Source organism: Hydra vulgaris, chromosome 12, assembly GCF_038396675.1.
Source record: "Hydra vulgaris chromosome 12, alternate assembly HydraT2T_AEP".
Lineage (NCBI taxonomy): Eukaryota > Metazoa > Cnidaria > Hydrozoa > Anthoathecata > Hydridae > Hydra > Hydra vulgaris.
The window spans coordinates 62,549,870-62,551,399 of NC_088931.1; the positions used below are offsets into that span (position 1 = coordinate 62,549,870).

A 1,530-nucleotide genomic window follows, 5' to 3' on the forward strand; every position below is an offset into this window, starting at 1 on the left:
AGATACAATCAAAAATATAACAAAAACCAACGACATTGCGTATGATTTGAACGCAACACGCACTAAGGTTGCATTTTAAGAAACCGAATTCAATGAGATTAAGAAATTTATATCTGCGCAAGATGAAATAATTTCATCAAAGTTTGAAACAGTAAAACAGAAAACGAAAAAAATTAACATTGAACTTAAAGATAAAAGTGAAATATTAAAAATCAGGAACAAACTAAGGGTGATGGAAGATCGTTCACGTAGGAACAACTTAAGAATAGACGGGATAAAAGAAAGCGAAAATGAATCATGGGTAGAATCTGAATGTAAGGTGCATAAACTATTTGAGGAATGCCTTGACATTAAAAATATAAAAATTGAAAGAGCTCATCGATCTGGGCCGAGAGATGTTAATAAACACAGACCGATAGTCCTAAAGTTATTAAATTATAAAGACAAAACTGAAATACTTAAAAAATCGTTTAAACTCAAAGGAAAAAACATCTATATAAATGAAGATTTTAGTGCGGAGACTACAGAAATAAGGAAGGGTTTAAGAGAACGAATGAAGAAAGAAAGGGAATCCGGCAAATTTGCGGTTATATCGACAAACTAGTCATTCGTGATTGGACTGCGAAGAAATGAGATTCTGTTTCCAGTGAATCTATATAAGTATTCATTTATTTTTTATTTTTTTAATTAATTTTTCCCTAATCTTAATTTTATATTTTAAAATGGATAATAATTTATTAATTAAACTTTGTGATGAAAATGTCACACTTTGTGATAATGATGTCACTAATTATTTTAACCTAAAATCGTTAGAAAGCAAATACTATTCAATTTCTAAATCTAATTTCTATCTTCAACAAAATAAAAACACTTTTTCAATCTTAAACATTAATATTCGAAGCCTAAACAAAAATTTTGATGATTTTAAACTTCTAATGCATGAATTAAATCACGATTTTAAAATAATCTGTCTTACTGAGACCTGGTGTAAGTATGACGAGCGTAATTTTCAATTTGAATTGGCAAATTACGCGTCAATTCATCAACCACGAAACTTCTGTACCGGTGGAGGTGTATGCATTTTTATTCATAACTCAATTAATTTTATACCACGTAATGACCTCAGTGTAAATGAAAAAGATTGCGAGTCATCGTGCATTGAAATAATTATCCAAAAATCTAAAAACGTAATTGTTAATGTTATTTATAGACAACCAGGGGGTAATTTAAAAAATTTTAAAGTATCTCTACGTACTTTTTTAACAAAAGTTAATAAAAAACAAAAGCATGTTTACTTAGTCGGTGACCTGAATATTATTCTTTTGAATCATGCGTCAAATAATAGTGTTAAAAATTTTGTAAATACTCTTCTACAAAATAACCTCATTCCAACAATAACTAAGTCAACAAGAATCACAAAAAGATCCTCTACCCTACTAGATAACATAATTACTAATAATTTTTCTAATAGCTGCTTTAGTACCGGTATAATAATGACTGAGTTGACAGACCATTTTCCCACATTTCTTA

The 1,530-nt window shown here is 28.8% G+C and overlaps 1 protein-coding gene across 1 annotated transcript; it reads left to right on the top strand.

The window, feature by feature from the left end:
* Positions 1-232: 232 nt before the first annotated feature.
* Positions 233-604, top strand: LOC136088258 (uncharacterized). The gene has a single exon (XM_065811943.1). It carries the CDS (start codon positions 233-235, stop codon positions 602-604), a length of 372 nt encoding a protein of 123 aa, XP_065668015.1.
* The last annotated feature ends 926 nt before the right edge of the window (positions 605-1,530 follow it).